Below are 26,896 nucleotides of genomic sequence, written 5' to 3' on the forward strand. Positions count from 1 at the left end.
AGTACACAGAGCTACACTGCTAATCACCTAAAAGAGCTGCAGCTGGCTGGGAATTGTGGATGCTACAGTCCAATGCAACTAGAAGTCCAATATTTGGGGAGGTATCTGAAGCAGAGAGCTTCCCTGCTCTCCACTGTACTGAGTTGAAAAATAGGGCTTCTGTTTTAGTTCTGTTAAGCTGTGTATTGGGAGAGGTCTGGGCCGACACTCCAGCCTTCTCAGCTGTCTTTTCAAAGAAACCTGCTTCAATCTGCAAGAATTATACGTATCCAAAACTTTAACCATGGATACAAAACCTCGCCACGGGATAGAAATCTCAAAAAGGATTGATGTAAGCTCTGAGAGCATTATTATTATTATTCATGCTGCCCAATCCCCAATGTATCTGCACCCCAGTGACAGATGTCACTTTTGTCCAACCAATTAACGGCAATTTTTAAAAGAACAGCTGAGCTGTCTTTGCTCAGGAGAAATTTGAAAGACTGCAGCAGACATGCAGAAAACATTTTAGCGTCCTGTCTATCTCTATGAGGCCCCAGCCCCTTTTGCATGGAAGTTTACGTGAGGTTGGAAGAAATTCTACAGGCCTTTATGTGGAAAGGGGGATGTGCATAAGTCTTTTCATATACCGGCAGTTGCTAAAGTGGGGTACACTAAGAAAAAGAGAGCCTTCAATTGCACCCAATGGGATCCTTCCAGAAGGAAGCAACTGAGCCCAGTGACATGGATCACTCTCTAACTGAAAACACAAAACTATGTTGATGTGCCAGTGGCAACCGTACAATATCATCATTTTTTTAAAAAGCCCTAAAAGCATTTCTTCGGTATTCAATATTCATGAATATATAAAGAGATATATTTTTGTCTTTAAAGTGAAATAATCTAGTTTTTTTAACCCTCTCTTTGCTAAAACATATGATATATCTATCTTATTCCTTTTCCCAAAATACAGAATCAACATTTGTCCTTGAAAAATACTGTACAGGAAAAAAAGCACACTCTAAAGATTCCGTATAAATTTTATACATTTTATAATAATCAATTTCTTTTGGTCTTCAGGAAACATTTAAAAGAACTGAATTAACCATAGTATGACAGCAACAACACTTTTCAATATATATATCTGCATCTCTTACATTCATTTCCTCCCCACCCTCCAAAAATACTTTATATAATATAGCATAAGTTTAGAAACAAATCATAGCTGGAGAAAAAACAGGAGAATCTTTGAAAACAATCAGCTCATCATACAATCACAGCAGCATGCCAAGGCAAAAAAAAACAAAACCCTGCAAATGTGACTTCTAACTGAATCAAAGCCATTTGAGGGGAAAAAGAAGAAAAACCCAGCAGGTGAGAAATCTATGGAAATTATATTGCACACAATAGACTAAAAAGCTGAATTCAAAGTCTTTCCTAAGAAATAAGTATTTCAGAATGTCTAAGGGAGCTTCTTAGTCATCCAGGTCATGATTGACCCAAAGGTGTTTTTTCCAAAGGCAACTGGGCTTTCCTGGGTTTTTTCCTTGAAGACATTTTGCTTCTCATCCAAGAAGCTTCTTCAGCTCTGTTCAGTTTGGAAGATCTGAAGAAGTTTCTTGGATAAGAAGGGAAAATGTCTTCAAGGGAAAACAAAGAAAGTCCAGTTGCCTTTGGAAAAAGCATCTTTGGGACAAGAATTTCAGAAACTGAACATCAGTGGAAATAAAAAAATACAAGTCTACTCAAACTCCAAAGAGAGTGTAATGTAGGCCTTTTTAAATTTTGGTTTCCAGTTCTCTGGTCAGTGAACTATCTTGATTTTTGTATAGAGTTTCATCCTGACCAAACATTGCAATCAGCATTACTTCTACATACCAAGGACAACACTGGACTCTTTGGGTGATAGGCCAAAGGCAAGCATCACTTGACCCTTGACTCCAATAGTGGATTGATCCAAACTCCTTCAGTTATGCCAATCGCAGATTGGTTAAGGGCAAGGACTAGGATCTGTACAAAAAGCAGCAGATGTTAACAAGAGCAGCTTGACCATCAAAAGCAGACAAGCTCTCTCCCAATGGCCAAATTCAAAAGCCCTGTGAACTGAGCAGATTGGAGAAAGATTTGCAGAAGCAGCTTAGCAGGTCATTAGCTGAATTGACACCCTGAATTCCCCCAAAATTTAACTGACAGCTTTTAGATTTCCACTTGCTGGTCGCAAAGTATAAAATAAATCAGATGAAAGATAAAGTTAACCTGCTCAGTTCTTGATAAGATTGAAACAAGCATTTCAGAGTTGGAGTCTGTTAACCTTTAAGTGTTTTGCACACCTGTATAATTTAGTGTTGTGCCCTGCCCATCACAGAAAAAGGGGAGGAGGGATGGAAGAAGCAAAAATTTAATTCACCTAAGGCAGGAATATGTTTTGGCCTTATCCGTACAGTATGCATGGATACTGTACAGACATCTGATGAACATGTTTTTGCTTGTCTGGTCAGGGGTCATTTTTAGGCAAACTATGAAGAAATCTTTAATGTTTTAGGAAAAAAAGCGCACTAAAACAGTATTAGGGTACCAAAGTCATCCAATGCCCACGAGAAATATTTTAATCTGTACAAGAGAATTACTGATTATGCCTAGGGGATGCAGTCTATTTATAATTTTAAAGCAATGAAAGGAAAGTTGGCTATTCCTTATTTCTGTACAAGGAGGATATAGAATACATAATGAATCTGAAGATCTATTTTATTTACCAAAATGTAAAAACATACAGTAAATGAAAACCGAAACAAAATAAAAAGGCGAAATCTATAAATTAGTATCTCTGCAGTATAGCATGAATATCAATTGTGCATAATTATCAGTAAGTTTACACTGCCTGATGTGCCTTATTGAAATAACAAAGCAGAAACAGCTTTTTCTTCTTTCTCTTGTTCTTTCTTATTACCAAGGTGCTTTTCTTTCATTTTCTTTCCCAAGTTAAATCAAAAGAATGGGATAGGATAAGACAAAAATACAGTTTAAGCAGCACTGGAAAATATATACATACATATCTAGATGCATGTATTCCATAAAAAGTTTATTATGGCCAGTCTCAGCCAACCCAACCCTACAAAGAGGGTTTCATAAAAACACAGGAGCCAAGGCAGACATGCACACTTATTCACAAGCATGCCTGCACGGGTGTGCACACGCACACACGCACATGCATACACAGAGGTTGTACACTGGTTCTGGTTCTGCTTTCTGTTAAAGTGCCCATGACTGAAAAGTTGGTTTGGGTGAGGTGCTATCAAACAGGAAACACACTGTCCCATCTATTTAAATGCCAAACTACAAAATAAAATTAAAAAAAATAAAAAGGAGATGGGAAGAAAAGAAACGGGGATTGGGATGGATGGGAGGGAGGTTAGGAGGCCATTTAGAGAGGACCATGCCGGGCTTCATACTTGACAAGCACGTTCTTGCATTTGCCCAATTCTTTCCGTAGGTCAGCCACCTCCTGGCGCAGGGCCGTATTCTCCTTTTCAAGGAACGAGGCACGAATAGCAATCTGGTTTTCCTTCAGCCTCCGGGCATCTCTGGATCGCTTGGCAGCCATGTTGTTCTTTCTACGTCTTGCCCAGTATTTGTCATCCTGCTCATTAATCACAGAGGAAAAGAAAACCGGTGTTAGATTTCAGTAGATGAATAGAGGCCTATAAGGCGTCAGCCAGGCTGTAGGTATTCTGTGTGTTTACTTCAAACACTGTTGTGTTGAAAAGCAAGTGCAATATGACACTTGCAGGGCTGGGATATCTTCTAAAACAGAAATACATACAAACTGCCTATCTACTTGTACAGTTTGTATTTTAATGCTTGTTTTTAATAGATGGATGGATGATAGAAAGAAATAGATAAGTTAATAAATGAGAGAGGGGGTGGGACACAGGGGTGGGATTCTACCAGTTCGCACCTATTCGCTAGAACTGGTTGTTAACATTCTAAGCAGTTTGGAGAACCGGTTGTTAGAAGAAATTACTGGCCAAATCCTGTAAGGAAGGCAGGAAGGAGACATTCTGGTGTTGCTTACAGAAACTGCCTCTCTGTTAACCTTTATTACATTCTTGGCAGGACTAGACTTCCTGTCTCAGGAACTTCTCTGGAGTTTTTTTCCCTCCTTTGCTGGTACTTTGCTTGTGGGGAATGACCATTCAAAGTTACAATGGCACTGAAAAAAGTGACTTATGAACGTTTTTCACACTTACGACTGTTGCAGCATCCCCACAGTCATGAGAGGCCAGGTGAGGAAATGCATGCCTCAATGTGAGTGATGTTGAGTTGACCACACCCAGCTAGTCACATGCCTACCAAGCCATGCCCACCAACTAAGCCACACCCACAGAACTGGTTGTTAAAAAATTTGAATCCCACCCCTGGGGAGGGTGGATGGGTGGATGATAGAAATAAATATGATAGATGGATAAAGATGAATAGATAGATAGATAGATAGATAGATTAGAGATAGCGATGGATGAAGGGGTGGATGATAGAAAGAAATAGATAAGTTAATAAATGATAAATGGAGATACACAGAGAGAAAGATAGGGATGGATGGATGGATGGATGGATGGATGGATGGATGGATGGATGGATAGATAGATAGATAGATAGATAGATAGATAGATAGATAGATAGATAGACAGACAGATAGACAGACAGATATAGATTAAAAAGTAGATGATATATGGTGAAATACCACGTAAACTAGTGGAATCGTCATGATCTAGCAAAATAATGAGGTGATAAGGAGACTTTTAAATCTTTAGAGTTTTATTGTGCACTGCTCAGAAAATCCCCCTCTGAAAATGTGAAAAATAAATAAAATTTTACAACTGAATTGAGGCATCTTCTTGATCCTGGCATCCAGTGGAATGATAACCCCTAGCATCGCAAGTTAATCAGGGTCATGGGAGCCAATGCACCAAGAGGATGCCAGGTTAGGAAGACAGGTGAAGAAAAATCAAAGAGAATCAGGAAAAAGACTTCTCCAGTTTGTTTGATGGAATTCTTTCTCCTTTCTTGCAATTTAAACAATAAAAGTTCCACTCTTCCAATTTAAATAGTAGAACCCCTTTGCTGGATTATTTTCATCTTAATTAGATAGAGCCATTTCTTGTTTTTTTTAATTGTTAAAGTATGGTATTTTTAAAGATGTGCATTTCAAATCTTACTTAAATCTTACTTAGCACTCAAAAGAAAGTGTCAATAAATTCATTGGAGCTCACTTCCAGGCAATTGCGCAAAGGATCACATTTCTAATCCATAAACCTAATTATCAGTGGATCATAACTTAGGTGTAGATATCTTTTAACTCAGGTTTTTAGCAAAGTACTAAGGCCTACGTGGAAGGCCTAGCACATTGCTAAAACCCTGAGTTAAAAGATACCCTTTGAAGAGGAAAAATGAATAAAGTAGGAAATAAATGTGCAAATCAGATGGAAATCAGTGGTGGGATTCAAATTCTTTTACTACCGGTTCTGTGGGCATGGCTTGGTGGGCGTGGCAGGGGAAGGATACTATAAAATCTCCAGTCAGAGGTGGCATTTGCCAGTTCTCCGAACTACTCAAAATGTCTGCTACCTGTCCTCCAGAACTGGTCAGAACCTGCTGAATACCACCTCTAGTGGAAATGACTAGGAATCAACAGGAGCTAGTATAAATGACTGCTGTACTTCATAGCTTTTCCCTGGGCACTACTGCTCCAACAGTGATAAGAAGGAGGAAGTGTTTTTAACTTCTGTTTTTCTTATGCTCATTTTTCCCCAAATGCCGTCCTGGGAATAATGTTGAACTGACAACCAAAAGTCACTTCAGCATGGTCAGAATGTATTTATGTATTTAAGAGACTTGTATGGCTATTCAACTTATGTGCCATAATCCTGGATGGCTTATAGCACCAGTGGTATAAAACAATAAAGCCGGTATCTAAATAACAATTCTTGGCATCCCAATCACCAATGAATGAAAAAACCTACCATCATTAGATTCCAGCTTCACCTCACTTGAAAGAAAGACCTGGCTTTTAAAACTTTCTGGAAGGCTTGAAAGGTGGGAACTGCAGAAGGAGGATGTTTTACAGGGCAGGGGCTATTCTGCTGAAAATATTTCTCACAGCAACCCCTCCACAGGGGCTCTCCTGGTTCCTCCTTACCTAGAAAGCACCTGGTCATCTGAACAAAATCAACAGCCGAGCCCAATAGCCTGACTCCAAAATTAAAGCGTTTTAAGATTGCCTCATGAATCTCTCTCTTTTTAGCTAGAAGGATGGTAAATTGCCTCATGTATTTCTGCAGTGCCTACTTCCCATCTCCTTCCTCTCCAGGGGGAAAAATAAGTAACTTTAAATTCAATTGGTTCTTGTATTACCAAGGCCACGCACATCTCTTATATTTAAAAAAAAATTACAAAATTAAAACCTTTAATCAGTGGTGGGATTCAAATAATTTAATAACCGGTTCTCTGCCCTAATGATTTCTTCCAAGAACCAGTTCACCAAACTGCTCAGAAAGTTAACAACCGGTTCTCCCAAACTGGTGTGAACTGGCTGGATCCCATTACTGCCTTTAATCCCAGCTTGAAAGGACAGGAAGCATCTGAAATCACATATATGTCCAGAGACTATCAATGGATCTAATTTGTGCTTGCCTCTCTACCTGAATTCTGCAATCAATTTAACCCAAGGAAGCACAAGCTCGGGTCAAGCTTTTTGCTAAGAATGGAACGAGATGAAGCAACACAAATGCCAGGAAGTCACTGCCTATAATTTCAATCCACAGAGATCATCAGCAACTCATTCTAAGGCTTCTTGGTGTTTAATGGCTGGAAAAGTCTTTAAAAAAAAAAAAAAAAACCTCTCCTCCCCCTTTGTTATTCTGTTCCCAGGTTTATATTTGTGAGATGAATGCAAAGACACATGTAGAGAGTTTCTTAACTTTTTCAAGACCACAGAATTATATATCAAACAAGACTGGCTTTTTGAATAAAGAAAGCCGGTGACTCTTTTAAAATAATTGAAGTAATACATGCTGTAATAACTCAACTTGCTTAAGGGAATTAGCAACCCCACCTCACCTGAGCTGGCTCTTTTTAGCTCTCTCACAAATCTTTCTGAACAACCTCTGCAGTCCTGTGCATTTTAGAAGCCTGGGATTTAGAAGCAAGATTTATCGCATCTGCAATTCTTCACAGTTATCCTATTTATAATTGGTACAGCGTATGTCCAGCATTCTGAGCTCAGAGAAGAATTGAGAATTTCAATCCAAGGTCTATTCCTTTGGAAGTAGCCCACTGAACAACATCTGATTTCAGGTAAAAAGAATACCACATTTCCCTAAAAGGAAGACAATCCTGAATTTAAGGTGATCCCACCACCTTGTCCACTAAGAGGAAGGGTACAAAAATTAAAGTGAGTACAGGGGGGGAAAAAAAACCCTGCAATTTCCAATTTCCTTAGGTTAAGAATCTAGGATTGTCAACCCGAGCTGAACCCACTCTTGGAGATTCCATTCCACGTTCTCATAATACAATATTTGTTTATTGCTGCCAACTCTACCACATTAAATTGCTGTCCTTCCTAACTCTATCACAAGCATAGGAGAAGCCAGAAAAAAAGGACACAGTTTCTTTAAGAAGTTATCAACGGATTTGACTTATCTATCCCTCTGCATGCTCCAATTTATCTTTTCCCTCTGCACAGCCCTAGACACCAGTCCCAAGTTACCTTCAGATCTTCGGGAATGAAGACTTTGCGAGCTTTCTTAATCATCGGCTGGGGCTTGAGCTCCTCCTCAGAGAACTTGCGCTTGCGAGGGTCAAATATTTCCTGACCAGGAATGCTAGAAAGAGCAAGATCGGCAGGGTCTGGTTCATACCCAGCTTGAACCTGAATGCTGTCGGGATCAATGGGACTTGGCGTGTTTCGGTTTGTAGGCAAGATCGGACCTGAAGAAACAAAGAAACAAACAGAAAAGATGCTTTATCAATAGAAGAAAATATTTGTAGCTTAGGTTGACCTGTGGTATTCTGAGCTTGGTGGTTTTCTTGCAGACATTTCATTACCCAACTAGGTAACATAATCAGTATTAGAAAGGAATGAAACCCCCATTTCTTCTAATACTGCTTATGTTCCCTATTTGGATAATACAGCATTACTATATCCTAGAGTGGACAGGACAAGCCTGCATGTTATGAACAGAGAGCAAACCCCACTCATTCCTAGCACTGAAGGGTAGGAAATGAACCATCACCAAGGTCTCTCAGAAAGACCAAGGACACCACAAATGATGCTTTGAAACAATAAAACAATATTGCTCTGTTAACCACCTTAACCCCCAAAGACTATTATCTGTCACATTTCCACTGTCTTGTCCTCTAAGTAAGTTGGTGCTTACACCCCCTCTATTTAGGGAAGCGAGCCCTGGTCAGTTTGTAATATACTTTGTCTTCTCTCTGCTTTTAACTGAATGCTCTCAAAGCCATATTCACTGGACTATCTGAGAACATAAGAAGAGCCAATATTCTGCCACAGAGTGGCCAACTAGGCCAACTCAGGAAGGACAGACACATGGACAGGAGAGCCACTGCCCTTTCCCACTACTGTACTGTTCTCTAGCAATTAGCATTAAGTCATTCTGTCTTTGACCCAAGGTGTAAAGTTACCAAGAATAATATCAACTGATATATATCCTAATTATAGTTATTTGGTAGACCCTGGTGTTTATATCACAGAACAGCCTTTTAGGAAACTTAAGTCTGAGACACGATGAGAAGCTTAGATTTATACAAGTCTCCAACTAAGTATAGCAAGGTTGTCAAACTCCTGGCCTATGGGCTGGATGCATCATGCGCTGGCCATGCTACGCCCGGTTTAGCGAAGGGGAAAAAAAGTCCCAATACATCATGTGACGACATGAGTTTGACACCCCTGAAGTATAGCTTCAAGAACTGAATCCAGTTTACCTCTTCTGTTTTCACTTAAGACCCATTAGCAATTAAGACGTTGGAATGGGAGCAGGGAAACCCAAGGCCAGGTCCATCCTTAGACAGGGAAGTTCCCTGGGTGAGTTTGGGTTGGGAATACTCTCTCAATCCGGTCTACCTCACAGAGTAGCTACTGTGGTGAAATGTAAAAGGGGCAGCTGTGTACACTACTTCAAGCTGCTGAATGAAAGATGGAATATAATACCAATAAAATAATCCAGTCTCTTAAAATGTTTCTTAACACACGAGAAAGTAAGACCATCCCTAATGGCCGTGAAGATGTCACATACATGCCATCTTTTGGATGCCCAGAAAAGATTCCTCTTGTGAGTGTGATGCTTTGGGTGAGATAATTAAGCATGATGCCATTCGGACTCACATATTGGAAGTAAGCAAGATTTACTAAAACTTGAATGAGAACACCCAAGAATATGAACGGATCAAGTCAGAATGTGTACCTGTCTTGGGGTGACTTCAAATCCTAATTCTGAATATTGGCTGGTATTTCCCAATATAAACCAATCCCCACAAGTCAAGGGCCTGCTAAATTATCAGGTGACAAATTGATCACTTTACAAAAAGGAGCAGGTAATAGAAATAACATAGATCTCCTCTTTGGAATTATGGCCCACATTCAGCCAACCTCTCTGTGTAAAATATTGACTCACTGCAGTACTAGCAATATACTGTTGCCAGTTAGCCTGCAGTAGATCCAGAGCGGCCAATAAGGCTGAAGAGAAAGTAAGATTTCTCCCCTTATTTTACTAAATGAGTGGTTTTATAAAGTCTCGATGCCACTTCAAATAATCCTTGAGTTAGAAAAGCTGGACGTAGGAATGCCAGATCAGCACCTGTTCTCTCTCTTGGATGGCTGATCGGTCATATTGACTGTTGGTGCGCTGAGCCCTGAGAATCAGATTACGTAAGGAAAGTTGGAATCCATTTGTACAGCTCTTTCTCCATCCATATGCTCATTTGCTCATTTCGCTTCCGTATGCTGCAGGAGTGACACATCTCTGACCCTTAACGTGCATTGTTCTTTGTCAGCTGGGGGTTTGTGCTCAAAGCAGGAAAAAAAGTCACCTCAAGTGTGCGTCTTTTGAGTCGTTCGTTGCAGCATACCATGTATTGCTTTCCAAAATAACAGGAGAAAGGTGTAGACTAGGGAAAGCTGTTTATGAAAGGCACAAAAATGTTGATTCCATGGAAGTCGTGCCTTGTCAAATTCCTTCTACGAAGCAATGCGATAGCGTCTGCTGGCAGGGAGGGCCGAAAAGCCAGCTGGGGGAAAGTTATTCCCCCATTTTTTTTAAACATAAAAGTAGAGATCCAGAGATTCATCTCTTTTACCAATAATAGAAAGTTTCCTTTTTGCACGGTGGGCCAGGATGCTCGGTGCCAAGGTACTGAAAAATAGGCATATGCTGTTTTAGTTTTGCTAACTGAACAGATGATAATAGTGAGGATAAAAATGAAAAGTGGCATTTGATGATAAGCTTAGCCTTGTTTACACATCTGATCTGTGGCAGATGCCAAGAAACCTCCTCAGCGACTGAGCAGGAAACTAAGAATTCTTGGTTCAAGCACAGCATCCAACCCTCTCCTTCAGACTTTCAAGATAATAATGGATGGTTGGTCATGCTTTGTTGTAAAGGGTGTCTTTGATTTGCAACCACAATTGAGCCCCAAATTTCTGTTGCTAAGCGAGGCAGTTGTTAACTGAATTTTGCCCACATTTTATGACCTTTCTTGCCACGGTTGTTAAGTGAATCACTGCAGTTCTTAAGCTAGTAACATGGTTAATGACTCTGGCTTCCCCATTGATTTTGCTTGTCAGAAGATCACAAAAGGTGATCACTGCAGCCGTCATAAATACGAGGCAGTGCCAAGTGTTTAAATTTTGCTTACGTGACCATGGGGATGCTGTAACAGTTGTAAGGGTGAAAAATGGTCATAAGTCACTTTTTTTCAGTGCCGTTTTTACTTCAAATATTTCACTAAAGGAAATTTTGTAAGTCAAGGACTACTCGTATTCAGGCCATTCTGCATAATGTTACATTCGAAATGCATTATATGTTGTAACCACCCACCAACAAATGTGGAAGTTTTCATGCAATTGAAACACTTCTATCTCGTGTGAGTAACATGGATAATTTTGGCTGTGATATTCCGGGATGCTCTTTCAACACATATTTAAACACAGCATGAACACTCCAAATCTGTATTGTTCTCATGCTCTTGCTTATGCTGTTGTGACACCAAAAGCAAGACTGTGGGATGTTTCCAAGAAGATGCATTTTGCATCCTGCCCAACTGGTTGCACCAACGACACCATTTCATATATTTCAAAACCAAACCTATGAATTCCAACTTAAACTCGCACTGAACTACAGCCCATGTTGATGCACATTGCTACAGGATTTGAAAAAGCTGCCATTCCTCACTTACACAGCGGGGGTTTGTGTTTGCTTGTGTGTGTAGTGTGTGAGTGTAAGTGACAAGCAGGCTTGTCCTTTCACCTGTGAATGAGAGATATTTCTCTTGATCTATTTTCTGACCTTTATATTAAATACTGTACTCCTTTGTGATATTTCTCCACTAGGGACAGGAACATGGCTTTAACAATAAAAGCGGCAATTAACCTCCATACGGTGCTACAGCTCAATCCACTAAACACGCATGGAGAAATTACGTCCCTCTCCAGTTCACAATGATACAAACATGGCTACCGAAACTTTGGTGGGATCTGCTCTCGTGCCTCAATTTGGGATGCTTAAATTCTTTTCAGTTCAAGTGGGTCAAAGGAGGACAGTGTGGAAAAGATCACATGCTTCCCAGAAAGAGCAGCGGAATAACTCTGCATCAGCACACTGTGCAGCTGTGACAACAACACCCAACTACAAGAGATGGTCAGCAGACCAGAAAGGCTGCAGGGTAGGATCAGCAGGATTTCTTCCTAAAGTTAAGGCAAAATATTTGGTACCGCATTAATAGCTCTCTGAAGCTGCTATTCATGCTCACTTTTGATTCTAATTCTATTTTAATTAAGCAGATAAATTCAGCTGAACAGAAGGCTGATACACCCCCTGAAAATGAATACACCATCAATGTATATGAGCAACAGATGGGGCTCTGCCACAATTTCATTATTCTCTTAGATTTCTCTCAACCTCGATTTCATTGAGGGCCGCATCAGGGCTGTGTTTGACCTCAGAGGGCTGGGTGTGTGTGGCCGGGGTGGGTATAACCAGTTCGATATCACTCAAGGCTCTGTTTTCATCTGCGACGGCCTCCTGCAGCCCTCTGCCAGCAAAAATAGAGTGGGGGGGGGGGGCACGCACAAGCTGGTCCTTCGCTGTTTCCAGGGAGGACCCACGGGCCAGATCTAAGCACCCGTGAGCTGAATCCCGCTCACAGGACTTGAGTTTAACACTCCTGTCTTAGACGATTATCTGCCGTTATTTCAATAGGCTACTGGCTTTATCCAGCCGTGAATCCAATTATGTAGAGTCACTGTATGATCATTGCCCAAATCTGGTAGGAATGCCTGGTTTTTTTTATAGGTACACCCAAATGTATCCATGTTTTGGACTTCACCCTTAGTGATTGGGCATCTTTATATATATAATGCTAAAAATGTGTGTGTGTGTGTGTGTGTGTGTAGTATATATATAGTATATATATAGTGTATGTATGTATGTATGTGTGTATGTATGTATGTATGTGTATATATACATATACATATACATATACATACATACATACATACATACATACATATATATATATATATAGTGTGGATCTTTGGTTATTTCCTGCGTAAGATTGGAAGTATCTAGGCAACGTTTCGATGAAGTCTCATTCATCATCTTCAGGCTTGTGTCTTCGGCTCTGTGCTTCTCTTCTCATGAGAAGACCTTCCACTGCAAAACACTACCTGGTGGGACTAAGAGAAATTAAGATACACATGGATAAAATTTTATGACAGACTGGCTGGAAATTGAGGTCTTATACATCTGGAGAACAACAAAGCCTGGATGAGGGTTGTTGAAAGAGTCAGGATTTTCAACTCTACCTCCCAACAAGATGGAGAATTTTATAATTGGAAGGAAGAGAAATGAATTGGGGGAAGAGCTTCCAAGCGCTTAATACTATATATGGAAAGAGGCAAGAAACAGGAGATAGTTCTTCCTTTAAAACCACTCACATTTTTACCTACTCATGTAAAAACAAAATGAAATTGTACACTGATTTTTCATTGTGATATGGTCAAATTTCTGTAGCACAAATCTGAATATTTTGGGAGGAGTTCTTGAGAAGAGGTTAAGGGTGGGAGTGGAATTTGGAACTTCTTTATGCTCACTTAAGCTCATAGTAATAATAACTTAATAGGTGGATAAAAATACCAAACCCAATCTAAACATCTGGCTGACTATGCAACAAACCTTAATAATTATCAGTAATAATAGGAGCCTTAGGTGCAATCCCAAAACATCTGGAGCCCCATTTGAACACCATTGGTATTGACAAAATCACCACCACTCAATTGCATAAGGCCATTTTTTCCCCAAAAACATCCTACGACAACATTTAACACCATCTAAGAACAACATCTGCTTATCCCAGGTCCTTTGGAAGGACTCCGTAAATGGACAAAATACCAAATCCAGTCTAAACATCTGGTTGATTACAAGGAGGAGGAGGAAGAAGAGGAAGAACAACAATAACAACAATGACTGGACAGTGGAGGTGGAAGTACCTGGAGACAACAGAATAGGGGAGAAAGAACTGGAGAAAAGCAGAGATTACAAAGACCTGCAAATAGAAGTGGAACATCTATGGCAAAACGAAGCAAAAGTAATACCAATAGTATTAGGCACCTTGTATGCAATCATCTGAAGTGTCACTTGAACAACATTGGCATTGACAAAATCACCATCAATCAATTGCAAAAGGCAGTTTTACTTGGAACAGCTTACATCTTGTAACAATACCTTTAATAACATCACACAACATGTGCCCATCCCAGATCCTTGGACAAAATGCCAAATCCCATCTAAATACCTGGTTGACTGCGCAACCAACCACCACAAGATTGCATTACCAAAGCTGGGCCATTTTGTCACCCACAAACCATATTTTTCTGTGTTTAAATGCCAAATCACGGCTTCTATGAACTATGGCTTATATGAATGAGAAAGAATTGCAGTATATTAAGTGGGAGTGGAAAGGAGAAGGCATGAGTGGAGGTTGGGGATATGAAGTCATTGTTTTCTCTTCCATCTAAACTGAGCCATCGGAGTGTGCTGCTGAATCCATTTCTGGTGCTAAGAGACAGCTAACCACATGCTTTCTTTTCCAACTAAAATAAGTCAGGATTTAAGATTTATATAGCTGCCCAATTCACACATTGTGATTCTGGATGGCGTACATCAAAAATCAACAATGTAAAAACCGCAGAGACACTCATACACAAACACAATCTGCAGTGGTGGCAAACATGATCAGATATGCCAATTGATAAGCTTCAAATCCACACAGGGTCCCCAAGCCCACTGACAGAACCATGTCTTTAGAGACATGGTTTTCCTTCTTGGAAAAGCAGACAGGAGGCCAACTTTATTTCCAAGCGAATGCTGTTCCAAATGGAAGCAACCACTATAGAGGAGGCCCTACAGAGAAGGCCCTTCTTCTAAGTCCCATAGCCATCTTTAGTTGGTTTGGGTTCATTCAGTGGATTAATTTAGAAGAAAATGTTCACAAGTCAACAGAAACCTAGAATCTCCACCTCAAATAAATCTTTTAAAAATGTTGAATGCTTAACACTGGGGGGGGGGAGAGTTTGCTTCTAGCATTTTGAGTGTTAACTGGCCCAGTTAGAAAAAACAAATCTTACTGCTCCATTGTTCTGTGGCAGAGCCACAGCCAACTTATTAAGACTGATTTGGGTAGAAACTTTTCAGAAAGTTTTTAAAAATGGGCATGAGTCATTGCTTGGGTGCTTTTTCTGTTCCCTTCAGAACAGTATTTGCCAAATCTCTTTGGTGCTTTTGCACCACACCCCTGCGCCCAAATTTCAAAAGAATCCCAGGACTGCTTTCTATCATTCTTACTTATCTATGACGCAAAAGAAAGCAACTATGATAGCTAAATCTGCATGTAGCTAAAAGTTCTCATCACGCTCATTACAGGAACGCCTCAAATGACAACTAACAGATTATAACAATCATGGCATGTTGAGGGAGAGATTATTATTGTTTTTATTTTGAGTCAAATTCAAATCAGTGTTCAGTCATGAAACCCATTGGTTGTATGTAAGCACTTTCTATTACCACCCTATGTCTTATAAGAACTAATACATACCCAACTCTTGACTTCTAGGAAGGAGAATGTAATATAAATGCAATCCATAGAATCATACATAATCCCTTCAGTTTTGTTGTTGCGCAGATGAGTCATCACAGAGCAAGTGATTAAGAGCAGATGTGAACGGAAATTTGCAACTATTTGTTCCTTAGTTTCATGTGTTGTTTCCCCCAGCAAATACACCAATGTCCAGAAGAAACTATACACAGCTGCAAACTCTGTTGGTTTGCGAAGGAGCAAAGAAGCAAAGTGAATTTTTCTCCAGCAGGGGGAGCATTTTCCATGCCATGTTATTTTTTTTCCCCCCTATGCAAGTGTGCAAAGAAGGGGAGGGATGTGTTTTTGTTTTGCTCTGTTTGTTTTTACTGTGGCTTCTCTTCCAATCTTAGTGCTGTCAAGTCTCTTTTGGGTTTGGGAGTGTGAAAAATATGTCAGTAAGCTGGATACCGAAGGAGCATTCGCCTGCTTCTTTAGTCAAGACCCTGACCGACTGGAATGTCCGGCCCTCCAGTCCACTCTTTGACCATATTGCCCTAAGCCACGGAGAGACAAGAGGCCTCTTATTCCTCCTATCAATTTGCCTTTCAGATCCGAAGAACCCATTATAAGAGCAAATATTTTGTAATGGCATTCTTTGGTAGACTTGGCTAAACGACAGTTAGACAGATAAAACAACAGATACAAACTCAAGGTAAACCACACCAAGCTTGACTGCAGGAAATAGGAGTTCAGTAACAGAGCGGTCAATGTCTGGAACACTCTACCTGACTCTGTGGTTTCTTCCCCAAACCCCCAAAACTTTAACCTTAGACTGTTTACTATTGACCTCACCCCTTTCCTAAGAGGTCTGTAGGGGGCGTGCATAAGCGCACCAATGTGCCTACCGTCCCTGTCCTATTGTTTCTTTTATTTTTTTATTTTTCTTATATGTATCCATGTATTCATAACTATGTTTTTTATTTATACCTATTATCTCGTAAGCAATTGACAAAAATAAATAAATAAATAAAAATAAACATGACGTGTTGACCAGTCACAAGTGGCTGGATTCTCACAGTACGCTAAAATATAAATCATGGTTTACAATAGCAACAGCACTTAGACTTATATGCCACTTCACAGTGCTTTTCAGTCCTGTCTAAGCGGTTTACAGAGTCAGCCTATTGCCCCCAATAATAACCCTCATTTTACTGACCTCTGAAGGATCGAAGGCTGAGTCAACCTTGAGCCATTCAGGAGCAATGGAATCAAATTCCTGGCAATGTGAGTAGAGTTAGCCTGCAATACTGCACTCTAACCACTGCGCCACCAGAGCTTAATCATCGTGGTGATTAGATTATCTGAGCAAACTTTAACAAAAGCAAGCCCACATTATAGGTTAGTGCAGTATGAATTCAGCGCATTTGTTCTACTGGTATGAAATTGAACAGAACCAGGTTCTAAAATTGGTATCCAAAGCTGGAGCTGGGAAGGATGCAACCAACCACCACCAAGGTGTTCCGAAAGTGGAGGAAATTCTCCTCAGAGGAAAAAGAATTGGGGCCTTTTAGTTTAAAAGAGGAGATAAATGATACATTATAAAATATTACGTATGTGTGAAGGCAGCATCTAAAAAGGCAGTTTGTGGAACTTGAGATCACCCAGTGAAGCTAAATGAATGGAGATTCAGACTGAAGAAAGACAATAATTTCTTTATACTGTGAATAATTAAACAAAGGAATTCAAATTACCTAAGAAAATACCAATTTAGACAATTCTGGAAATTCATAGAAAAGAAGGCTATCAATAGTGGCTAGTCCAGAGACTGTTTACTTAAATCAAATGGCAACCTGCTCTAATATTGATTGTTAGGGAGCAATAACAGAATAGGATTATTGATCTCATGTCCTACTTATGGGTTTCCTGAGTTCATAGACTAGATGGGGTTAGCTGAGTCCCTGTGGTTTGAGTAAGAAACAAACCAACCTAGCACCATCTCTGCCTGTCTGCCTGCCATATTGGGACCTGTTACTTAGAAGGAGGGCAAGAAGAAATGTGCAGTTGCTAATTCTACAAATAGTTAGCAAGTTACATAATACTGAATCCTAACATCAAAAATTGGAGCACCACGAAGTCAAGTGAAACATTCTAATATGGGCAAGGCAAGAAAGCATACTGTAATTAGCTTTAGGAATTCCGACATATATTACACCAATATGCGTGTGCATCTTCAAGTCAGCCTTGATTCCCGTCTTTTTGATAATATTTTCAGAAATGGCTTGTCATCGACTTCTTCCTAGGTCTAATTCAGGGGTGGGATTCTACCGGTTCAGGTGAACCGGATGTTAAAGTTACATCTGGTTCACCAAACCAATATTTCAACCAACCAGAGGGCCCTGCCCACCCCTCTCCTTCCCAGAGTCTCCACGCAGCCCATTTTCTATGGAGGTAAATGCAGGATCTGTGTGGAGGCTCTGGAAGGGGGGAAAACAGGCCTTCTGGAAGTCTGGAAACAGGCCTGTTTCCAGCTTCCAGAGGGTCTCCAGAGCCCGAGGAGGCCATTTTTGCCCTCCCAAAGGCTCAGGGAAGCTCTGGTAGTTCCGGTAGGCCACGCCCACAATGGCCATTGTTACATTCCAAAAGGACTGAGCTGAAGTCTTCACTCCAGTCCGTGCTTCCAGCGGGAACACGGACCATTCCTATTGGATGACACCATTTGACAGCTGACTGTAAAAGGGAGCTGTCAAACGGCATCAGCTGTTGCCTGCCAGCTGGCTGCCTTGTTAGTGCGGCAGTCGCGGCAACCCTTTATTGTTACAATAAAGTTTAAGCTGAAGTTTGCTCTGCATTCGCCTCAGTCATTCCGCTGCTCACACTACACTGGCGACGAGGGCGGGATACATATAAGAGGCAACCGAGCAAAGAATTGCTGAGCAAAGTCACTACAAAAAGAGCCGAAGCCACTGCCGAGCTGTAGGTCACTTTAAGAGCTTACTGTCAACTATTCACAAGCACGAATTTCAACTTTCCTCAGAAGAACCGGCACCGCTGAGATTACTTCAAACCCTTTCAGGCAGACAGCGGAGACATGGGAGTCCTACAGAAACTGATTTGACTGCTTCTTCAATGCCATTGACCTCGCTGACCATAGAAAAAAATCTTACTTTTTAAGTTTTTGCAGAGCCACAGTGTTTGACACTGCTATGGCACTGCTGGCACTGCGTTCAATAAAGACTGTTCCATGGGAGGAATTACAGGAAATTCTTTCTAACCATTATTCCCCTAAGCCCTCCCGAATTGCCAGGCATCATGCTTTTAGGAGACGGACCCAGGCTGAGGGAGAGACTATTAGTGGGTATATGGCAGCTTTACGAACAGTTGCCTTGCACTGTGAGTTCAGAGATTATCTGGAGGACATGCTATTAGACCAACTAGTTTTTGGAGTCAGGGACTTAAGGCTATAAAGGCATCTATTGGCTAAAGGGGATTTGACCCTTAAATTAACAATAGAGGAATCCCAAGCTGCAGAGCTGTCAGCACTTTCAGCAGCAGAAATTCAGGGAAATCCAGCCAGCCAGAACAGCTCAGCCGTTCATTACAATGAAGCTTCCACAGAGGAAGGCTCTGAAGAGACTAGTGATGTAAATCACCTCAGGCAACCCAAAACGAGTCAGAGGGAAAACAGGTCTGTTCCCAATCAACCTTCACGATCTCAGCCCATCTGTCTAAGCTGTGGAGGAAATCAACTTCCTGCAACTTGCATCCTGCAAGTTCAGGAATGCCATTTGTATAAAATGCCAGAGAAAGGGTCATTTAGCCAGGATCTGTCAGGCAGGAAAGACTTTTGCCCAACCACAGCAACCACAGCAACCTCAGACAACTCAGCATTTTCAAAAACAAATTGAAGACTGTTTCACCTGCTACCAAGCCAAACTGACAAACAAAGGTTCTAACAAAATTAGTGTTATTGTTTCTTTAGAAGGAAAACCTTGCAGGATGGAGGTAGACACCGGCTCAGCACTGTCCATCATCTCGTGGAGCACCTTGAAACGACTATTTCCCAGGATGGCAGAGAAGAGGCTTCAAGCCTGCAACTTAACCCTACATGACTACCAAGGCAGAACCATCCCAGTCATCGGAAAAGGCAAGTTTTTTATTCAATTTCAAAATTTTAAGGGTCACTTGCCTTTAGTGGTAGTGGATGGTGCCCTCCCAAGCCTGTTGGGATTAGACTGGTTCCCTGCCCTTGGCCTTCATATAGACGGAATCCACTCTATTGCAAATTCAGAGGCAGATGCTTTGTTCAAAGACTATACTGATGTGTTCAGCGAAGGCCTAGGCCGTTACTTCGGAACCCCGATATCTTTCCACATGGACCCTCTAGCAGTTCCAATCCGTTTAAAGCCTTGAAGAGTACCTTTTGCAATCCACCCTAAGCTGGACAAGGAATTAGACAAATGAATTAAACAGGTCATATTAGAGCCTGTGGGCTTCGCAAAATGGGAAACCCCAATAGTGACATCCCTGAAGAAAGATGGCAGTTTAAGAATTTGCACTGATTACAAGTGCTCTTTAAACAAATATTTACAAATCAGCGCTTATCCAGTCCCAATTATCCAGCACCTGCTGCATTCTTTTGAGCCAGGAACCATTTTCGCGAAACTAGACATGTCATAAGCCTATCAACAGTTCCCTGTTGATGACACAGCCACAGAGCTATAAACTATTGTAACGCACAGGGGCGCTTTTAAGTGTAGGTGCCTCCAATTTGGAGTCAGTGTGGCCCCAGGAATTTTCCAATCATTAATGGAAAGATTGCTTCAAGGATTACCTGGCGTAATACCTTATTTCAATGACATTTCAATATCTGCCTCTGACAAGCCTCAGTTACTGAAGAGAGTCAGAGGTGTCCTCGAGTGTTTCAGAAAGTCAGGTCTCAAATTAAAAAAGGAGAAATGCACTATTGCCACTCCACAGGTTGAATTTTGGGAGCACAGAATTGACACTTCTGGCATTCAACCAATCGAATCCAAAGTAAGGGCTATTCACAAGGCACCCACACCAACTTATAAAACTGAACTCCAGTCTTTTTTTGGGACTCCTTAACTTCTAAGCTTCATTTTTGCCCCGTAAGGCTTCCATTGCAGAACCTCTGCATAGACTCCTGGACAAACAATCCCCATGGCATTGGGGACCTAAGGAAGCCTATGCTTTCAAAGCAGTCAAATAATTGCTTACATCTGATGCTGTTCTAATTCAATTCAACAAAAATGTGCCTTTAGTCTTAGTTACAGACGCATCACCTTTTGGCATAGGAGCCGTTTTAAGTCACAGACTGCCTAATGGTTCTGAGGCACCCATTGCCTTTTTCTCCAGAATGTTATCCCCAGCAGAATGCAACTACAGTCAAATTGACAAAGAGGCTTTGGCTGCAGTTGCTTCAGTCAAGAAGTTCCATAAGTTTCTCTATGGACACCATTTCGAGTTAGTTACAGATCATAAGCCTCTTTTGGGTCTTTTTTCAGGCAACAGACAAACGCCTCAAATTTTGTCTCCAAGAATGACCAGGTGGACATTATTTCTGGCTGCATATTCCTATACGCTGGTTCATCGAGTAGGAAAAAGCCTCAGCCACGCTGATGCCCTTAGTCGCTGCCCCCTGCCTGTTCCAGTAGAGGATCCTCCACCAACCAATGCTGTGTTCCTGATCAATGACCTCAAGCTTCCCATCACCACTTCTGATATTGCTGCCCACTCTGCCAAGGACAAGGTAATTTCCCAAGTCCTTGACTGGGTGGGAAGGGGGTGGCCTACAGCCCCTTATTCATCCGAATTCTTGCCTTTCAAAATTCGCCAGAAAGAATTGTCTTCCTTGCAAGGCTGCTTGTTTTGGGGAACCAGGGTAGTTATCCCTTCCCAGTTGCAGACCTCAGTTTTGGAAGTCCTGCATGAGGGTCACCCTGGCGTTGTCATGATGAAGGCTCTAGCTCGCAGTTATGTATGGTGGCCGGCATGGATGCTCAGATTACTAGCTGGGTGAATGCTTGTCAGCCATGCCAGGCCACCAGACCTTCCCCACCAGCATCCACTCCAGGGATGTGGGAAGATTCATCCCCCCCCCCCCGGTCCAGGTTACATATTGATCTGGCTGGTCCTTTTCATGAATGAACATTCTTAGTGATAGTTGATTTTTTTTCTAAATGGGTAGAACTGACTTTAATGACCTCTACAACTTCAGAAGCTGTCACTAAGGCCCTAATTAGAATATTTGCCACCCATGGCCTCCCTGACACCATTGTGTCTGACAATGGCCCCCAGTTCACATCCTGTGAATTTGAGGTTTCCCTAGCTAACCAAGGAATCAGACACGCCCTAACAGCTCCTTTTCACCCTGCCAGTAATGGTCTGGCTGAAAGCGCAGTCAGATCTGCTAAGGATGTCCTAGAGAGGCTTGGGCCCATAGATTGGCACTCCAGACTTGCTAAGTACCTCCTAATCCAGCACATGAACTCCCTGTGCCACCACAAATAGGTCTCTGGCTGAACTCCTCATGGGTCGCTGTCTGAGGACCATTTTAGACAGACTCCATCCAAATTACGCCCCAGTCACACCCCTAGGCTCAAATAGCCAGACTTGGAAGTTTGCTGAAAATGACCAGGTTTATGCCAGGAAACTACGCTGGTCACCCTTTGTGGATGCCTAGGCAGATTGTTGCAGTAACCAGCCCTAGGTCTTACAGAGTCCAATTGCAAGAAGGTCGCATTTGGTGCCGCTATGTTGACCAACTAAGGGGGCATTGGAGTACTTCTACAGGTGGCCCTCTGGACGTTCTTGCTGCAGCGAGACCACCAGCACCCGAAGAAGCTCACCACAAACCCGACAGTGACGCAAGCCTACCTGGATAGTCATCGGTCCTGCACCCCGAGCCGTCTGAAGCCATGACGCCTGCTCCTGCATCACCAGAAGCTGCCTGCCAAGCAAAGGAGTCCCATCCTACAGCAGCCGCATCGGAGCCAAGAAGATCTGGCCACCTGCGCAAGCGCCCGAGTTATGTAAAGGACTATGCATGCTCCATTTGGGGAGAAAGGAGTGTTGCGTTCTGAAAGGACTGAGCTGAAGTCTTCACTCTGGTCCATGCTTCCAAGGGAACACGGACCATTCCTATTGGCTGACGCCATTTGACAGCTGACTATAAAAGGGAGCTGTCAAACGGCATCAGCTGTTGCCCGCCAGCTGGCTGCCTTGTTAGCGTGGCAGTCGCGGCAGCCCTTTATTGTTACAATAAAGTTTAAGCTGAAGTTTGCTCTGTGTTCGCCTCAGTCATTCCGCCGCTCACACTATAGCCATGCTGCCAGGTTGCTGGGATCTTTGAATCCCACCCCTAGTCTGATTGGCCCAAAGTCACAAGAAGGCTTGATGGCAAATAGGCCCAACACAATGTATAATTATTTGGAAATAAGTCATACTGCACTCTGTGGAATTCCTTCCAAATAAATATGCAAATTGAGAAACAAATGTATAGTATGGCACTTTATGAAAAGCATCATATTAGTTGTAAAAAACCTAAGACCAACTATCTCACAGCACGTCATGAGATAATTTAGCATCCAATGGGATATTCTGCTATATAGCAATGATAAATAATTTTGCAATCGTTACACATGTCAGGAAAAAACCCAGATTAATTACAATTCAAATCAAAGATGTAAAAGAGGTACAGTATGTTTGCTCTGCAGACATGGTCATATGTCTGCATGTCCATTTTGAAGTTCTTCTGGCAATGTGCATTCTGATGGGCTTAGGAAATCTGCAAGATCTGCTGTTTTGAAACTCAATCTATGTCCTACTTTCATGATGTAGGTGTGTTGCCATAGCAACTGTCACATAACATCACTTCAACTTGTCTTTCATGAAAAGAGATAGAGAGAGATCAACCAATCTCAGGTAAAAAAAAATTAATCATCTATTTAAAAAAATTCCAGGACTTAAAACAATTGATTTAAGGAATTAACTTGCCCCAGCCTGGTGTCTTCTTTATACAACAGGCTGGTAGTTCCATTCCATCTCAAGGGCAGCAAGATTTAGAAAGGCTTAGCTAATGTAAATGTTGACACACACACACACACTCACACACATTTTTCCCTCTTCTGGGTTGCTTAGGAAATTGTAAAGTCAGCATTTATAAGAAGATGGTTTGGGCCTGGATGTTCCCGTTCTTTTAAGAAAATGAACTCTAAATATTCATGTTGGCCAGGAAACACTAAGAAAAATTATTGGTTCAATTCAAGGGAGGGAGGAAAGCAGGAATTTGGCAACCATTAAGATTTTACTTGATTTTTCAATATACATTCGGACTGTATTGCACACCTACACTTAACAAGACATTTTGTTTCATTGCACATGGCTATAAAAATGTACTTCCTCACATAATACACTGTTTTTAACTGAAGCAAGTCCCTGCACCCGATTTCTCATCGCAACCATCCTATCTGAGGGGTGTCAAGTCTTCTTCTCATTGAGAAGTGGGATGGGAGGGTGGATCTTATTTTAAAGGTTACGGGAAGGGAAGGCTGACAAACTTCCTTTTCCTTTGTCTTGTATTCCCATGGACAAAGTTCCTTCCACCTGACTGAAAATGAAAGGAGAGAAGACTTGCCTCAGGGCCACCCCTTCCCCCAAAGAGATCTTTACTAAGATCTCTTACTTAAACACGTAGAAGGAAAACACAGAGGCTTTTTTTACACCCTTATTTTAACTAAACTCTGGCAGATCTCAGAAACTGAAGGATAGGTTAAAAACAAAACTGCTGTTTGATTGGGCAAAACAAACAAACCCTTCTTTCCACTTCCAGTACTGGAATGGAGAGGACAGACTCATCACAATGGATGCCGTTAGCATCCTAGACCAGGGGTGTCAAACTCAAGGCCCGTGGGCGGGATCCAGCCCACAGGGTGCTTAAATACAGCCTGCAGGTCTGGCCTGGAACTATCAAAGGACCGGCTCATGGTGTCTCTGGCGGCTAAAATGTGTGTGCCCCCCTGCGCTTCATTTTCACCCTCCATGGCCTCCTGCAGCACTCTGCCAGCCGAAAATGGGTCCAAAACAGGCCGAAAAACGAGTCCAAAATGGGCTGAAAAATGAGCTGAAAACAGGCCGGAAAATGGATCGAAAACGGCTGAAAAACATCCCGAAAATGGGCCATGTGGTCTGTTTTTGGCCAGCAGAGTGCTGCAGGAGGCATCCGCCCCCCCCCCTCAGAGAGAACTAAAGAGGAGAACTAAAATGCTGATCTGGTCCTCAAAAAAATCCAGTTTGGCACGCCTGTCCTAGACCTAGACTACTTAGAAAACTGGAACATAACTGCAATGATAAAGGAGGTTTTCTTTAGTAACAAAATAACAGAATTGGAAAGGACCTTAGAGGTCTTCTAGACCAACCCCCATCTCAGACAGGAAACTCTATATATCATTTCAGACAAACGATTGTCCAGTCTCTGCTTAAGAACTTCCGGTATTGGAGCACCCACAATTTCCAGACGCAAGTCGTTCCACTGATTAATTGTCAGGAAATTTCTCCTTACTTTCTAGAGAATCTTAGAAGAGGCCATTGAGGGCAAACCTCCTGCAAAGTGGAGGACATGGACATATTACTCCCTGACCTCCACTCTGCAATGATAGACTGCAATGATAGGTCATGGCCTTCTTCTGTCTGATACTTTAAGCACTTGGAGGCTATCGCATTTCCTGTCATCTTATCTTCTCAAGGCTAAATATATTTAGCTCCCTCTTCTTTACTTTATTGTCTACCAGTGATGCTCTGTCCATACAGGATCTGCACTACTTTTCTACCTGATGAGTTTGAAAATGCCTTACAGGTCCACTCACAAGCCAAATTATACAGTACAAAATTGGGGGAGGAAGAAACTAGGAGAAGACGAAGCCCACTATTGCTTTGCCCCACTGATACCCTCATTTTTGCTGTTTGATTTAACACTGCAGCCAACCCTGACCAATTCATAGACATCCATCTGCATCAGTTAACATGCCATTTCTTGATAATAAAATGCAGGGTTGTTGTTGCTGTTGTTGTTTTGCAGTCAGCTCTCTGAAAATATATTCAGAAGATCATTTAAGGAGCATCTCTTTCTGGCCTGGTATCACCCCATAACACCATCTTGCTGTTCTACCATTTTACTCTGCTTTATGTGAAGATCAGTCTGAGATGCTTTATGTTTAAAGGTAGCAGGGAGAAAATAGGGAATCTTTGCTGTGCTGTGTGATGCTGCCGTTCCTGGTTATTGCACATGCTTGCATGTGAACTCACTTCAGCTCAGCTCTGAATAAACATTAGTGGAATCATTTATTAACTCATTCAATCATAGCAACAGAAGGGCGAGAGAGGAGGGAAAGAGCAGTTTTGATTACTAACATATGTATAAATGCCACACCTTCTGATTAATTCTCATCCAAAATCTGTGATTAATATATCCAGCCACCCCAGGCTGTGTCAAGGATTGGCAGGAGGGGAGCTCCTTTGGCCAAGAGTGATCTCACAGCCAAGGCATCAGTAGACCAGGCTCAAGTTTACGCATTTGAAATTTGGCATGTGGACCGGCTTGTGCCAAATATATTTATATCTCTTTCCTCTGAAGTACTTCCAGTTCCAGGCCAAAGGGGGGAACCCTGACATCTGAGCTTCTTAAATCCCACTTTTAAATGAATGAGTCTCTGGCAAAGGCTGGCTACAACCTCTCTCCACATCTAAAAGCGACATTGTGCTTTAAAATATGCACATAAGAAAGCTGCCCACTCTCCGTTTCTTCTAAGGATTGTGGCAACCAGATTGGCAATTTTAAGCATTTTGGATATTTATAGCAGTAATGAACAATACAATGCATGGAGCTGACCATTCAAAGTTACAACAGCACTAACTGTTGTAGCGGTTTTGATCATTCTTCACACCTACGACCTTTGCAGCATCCCAATAGTAATGTGATCAAAATTCTCATTCTTGGCAACTGGCTCATATTTACGAAGATTTGTAGTGTCTCAAGGTTTAGCAATCTTCAGACAAGCAAAGTCAATGGGCAAGCCAGGTTCACTTAATAACCGGGGCACGAAAGACCGTAAAATGGGATAAAATTCACTTTTAACAACTGTCTTGCTTAACAACAGAAATTTTGGGCTCAATTGTGGTTGTAAATCAAAGATTACCTTGATCTTAGCCATGGAGTGAATACCAAGAAACAAATGCAGCCAAGGTCAAACAATAAACTTGGAGATGCAGAGAAGATACCTTCTGTGCTAATTCCAAGAATAATGAAGCAATTATTCCAAAGTAAATGCAGATCTTGTGTGATTTCCCCCTAATTCCTACACCCATACCTTCATAACCACCAATGGGTAGCAGTTGTCATCTTCCTTGAAAAACAAGGCAACTGTGTGGACAGTGGTGATTTGTGTGCTGCTACTTAAGGAATGAGTAAATTCCAAATGCACACCTGGCGTATCTAACATCAGTGCATGTGACTGAGCCTTACTTCATTTCCTTT

General features: G+C 41.7%; 1 protein-coding gene across 6 annotated transcripts in view; it reads right to left on the minus strand.

The window, feature by feature from the left end:
• Positions 1-1,014: 1,014 nt before the first annotated feature.
• HLF (HLF transcription factor, PAR bZIP family member) overlaps positions 1,015-26,896 on the minus strand; it is a 59,661-nt gene continuing 33,779 nt past the window's right edge. For 3 of the 6 annotated variants that reach the window (XM_026711247.2, XM_087925150.1, XM_087925152.1), the window contains 2 exons: positions 7,742-7,962; positions 1,015-3,616 (listed from right to left, as the gene is read on the minus strand). In XM_026711247.2, the coding sequence (XP_026567032.1) occupies positions 3,401-3,616; positions 7,742-7,962 (437 nt within the window). In that variant the 3' untranslated portion in view covers positions 1,015-3,400. Of the gene's footprint in view, positions 3,620-7,741; positions 7,963-26,896 lie in introns of all 6 variants that reach the window. The other 3 variants (XM_026711246.2, XM_087925149.1, XM_026711244.2) reach the window with 1 other exon arrangement.

Source organism: Pseudonaja textilis, chromosome 2, assembly GCF_049901715.1.
Source record: "Pseudonaja textilis isolate UNSWEBS1 chromosome 2, rPseTex1.2, whole genome shotgun sequence".
NCBI lineage: Eukaryota > Metazoa > Chordata > Lepidosauria > Squamata > Elapidae > Pseudonaja > Pseudonaja textilis.